This window comes from Hirsutella rhossiliensis (assembly GCF_020360975.1).
Source record: "Hirsutella rhossiliensis strain HR02 chromosome Unknown scaffold00032, whole genome shotgun sequence".
Classification (NCBI taxonomy): domain Eukaryota; kingdom Fungi; phylum Ascomycota; class Sordariomycetes; order Hypocreales; family Ophiocordycipitaceae; genus Hirsutella; species Hirsutella rhossiliensis.
This window is the reverse complement of record NW_025408698.1, coordinates 52,041-53,967: the sequence shown is the minus strand read 5'-3', so window position 1 is coordinate 53,967 and position 1,927 is coordinate 52,041. Positions and strand designations below refer to the sequence as shown.

Sequence of the window (1,927 nt, the reverse complement as noted above, 5' to 3'; positions counted from 1 at the left end):
AATGGGCCTGATACAGCGTTGCGCCTGCCCCTATCCCTGGCGCTAGGAAGCGAAGTTCGCGTATTTCGCGAGAAGCACGGATGGCAAGGCCCATATAAAGTGCTCGAGGTGACGGATACGGAAATCGCAGTTGACCTGGACAACGGACCAGCGAAATTTCGCAGTACATGCGTCCAACCGTACTATCGTCACCCGGAATCGCTCCTTCCTCAGTTGCAACCCGACCCTAGCCCTAGCCGCACAGACCCATCAACACAACAATCACTCCTTCCTCAACACAATCCGATCAACAACATCCTCTTCAAAACCTCTTCCCTTCCACCCACAACTCAACAACCTCTTCTCTTCCTACCACAGAAGACCAACCCAAACCTTTCGAATACCCTGAGCCAAAGAGGCCGCGCAGGCGTGGCTGACCTAGGAAGGATGCTGCACAAAATGGCACATCAGAATCCACTATTGTTTGCTCACCCGTTCAATTTATCGTTCATCATGAAGCTAATGCGTTTCTTGTTCGAAAAGAAATGGAACATCTCGGCCCAGGCAAGCGGCTACGAGCTGAAGGAAAGATCACAAGCACCGGTTTCCCATTTGAAGCTTCCGACACACTCGAGCTCACGAACCTCCTCGCCGCTGGGGTCATTGTACCCGAAGAATTCGATGCGAATAAACATGGTGGATATCGTGTCTTCAAATCACGAATGGTCAGAGAGGTTAAGGGAAGAAATACTGCAACGCCATACGAGAAATCACGCCTCGTTGTGCAAGGATACAATGATGATGGGAAACGGGATCCACAAGCCCCTACCATCAGCCGGCCCGCACAACGCGTGGCCTTGGCCTTAGCACCGTTTCTCTGCACACGGGATATGTTCATCATGATCAGAGACATCACGATGGCATACACACAATCCCAGACCAAGCTGGCCCGTGTCATCCTTGCAGCCCTTCCTCAAGAACTCAAAAGAAGATATCCAGAGGAACAATCCTGCGAATCGTGAAGCCGCTATATGGCATCGCAGAGGCAGGAGCCCACTGGTTCAACACATATCACGACCATCACTGCCGCAAGCTTAATATGGAAACCTCTTCGTTTGACCCGTGCCTTCTGATCACGGCAAACAACATCGCCGACAAGGACCTGTTTGGCATCGCGGCCTTGCAAACGGATGACACATTCATTGTTGGCACAGATGCATTTCTCAAGATCGAGGAGAAAGAACTCTGCTTTAAGGCCAAGCCAAAAGAGATTCTCCAAGAAGGTTCCATCTGCGACTTTAACGGCAGCCGCCTGACCATACAAAATGGCTGTGTCATCGTCAGGCAGAAGGGCCAAGCCCAAACCTCGAGGAGATCAATCTTCAGGCATCAAGTAGGCATCAGGATTATGCTGCTCAACGCGCCCGGGGCATATATCGCTTCGATTTGCCAACCCGAAGCAACATACGATTGTTCCGTTGCGGCACAAGCCCAAGAGCCCGTTAATACCGACTTCAAGGCTTTGAACAAGCGGATTGAATGGCAGATCAACAATCCCGACCGTGGCCTATGTTACATACCCATCGATCTCGAGAGCGCGAAGATCTTTGTGTTCACCGATGGATCATTCGCCAACAATAAGGATTTAAGCTCAGATCGGCTTTGTGATTATCATCGCCAATGAGACCGCGCAATCAACCGATTCATTTTCCATCCGCGGAAACATTCTTCATTGAGCTCAACTAAATGCAAGCGCGTTACTCGAAGCGTTCTTGCATCAGAGATCTATGGATTGACATCGGGCTTCGATCTCGCATTTGTGATCAAGCAAACGGTCAATACGATCGCACAACGCCTTGATCTGAAGCAAATCCCGCTCGTCATTTGCACAGATTCATATAGCCTCTATGAGTGCCTCGTCAAACTTGGCACCACAACAGAGAAGCGA

General features: G+C 50.4%; 1 protein-coding gene across 1 annotated transcript; it reads left to right on the top strand.

The window, feature by feature from the left end:
• Positions 1–1,078: 1,078 nt before the first annotated feature.
• HRG_11988 (uncharacterized protein) lies at positions 1,079–1,663 on the top strand (the record flags this gene model as incomplete). Its single annotated transcript, XM_044870458.1, has 2 exons — positions 1,079–1,183; positions 1,235–1,663. The coding sequence occupies 2 exons, from the start codon at positions 1,079–1,081 to the stop codon at positions 1,661–1,663; spliced, it is 534 nt and encodes a 177-aa protein (XP_044714466.1).
• Positions 1,664–1,927: the final 264 nt, after the last annotated feature.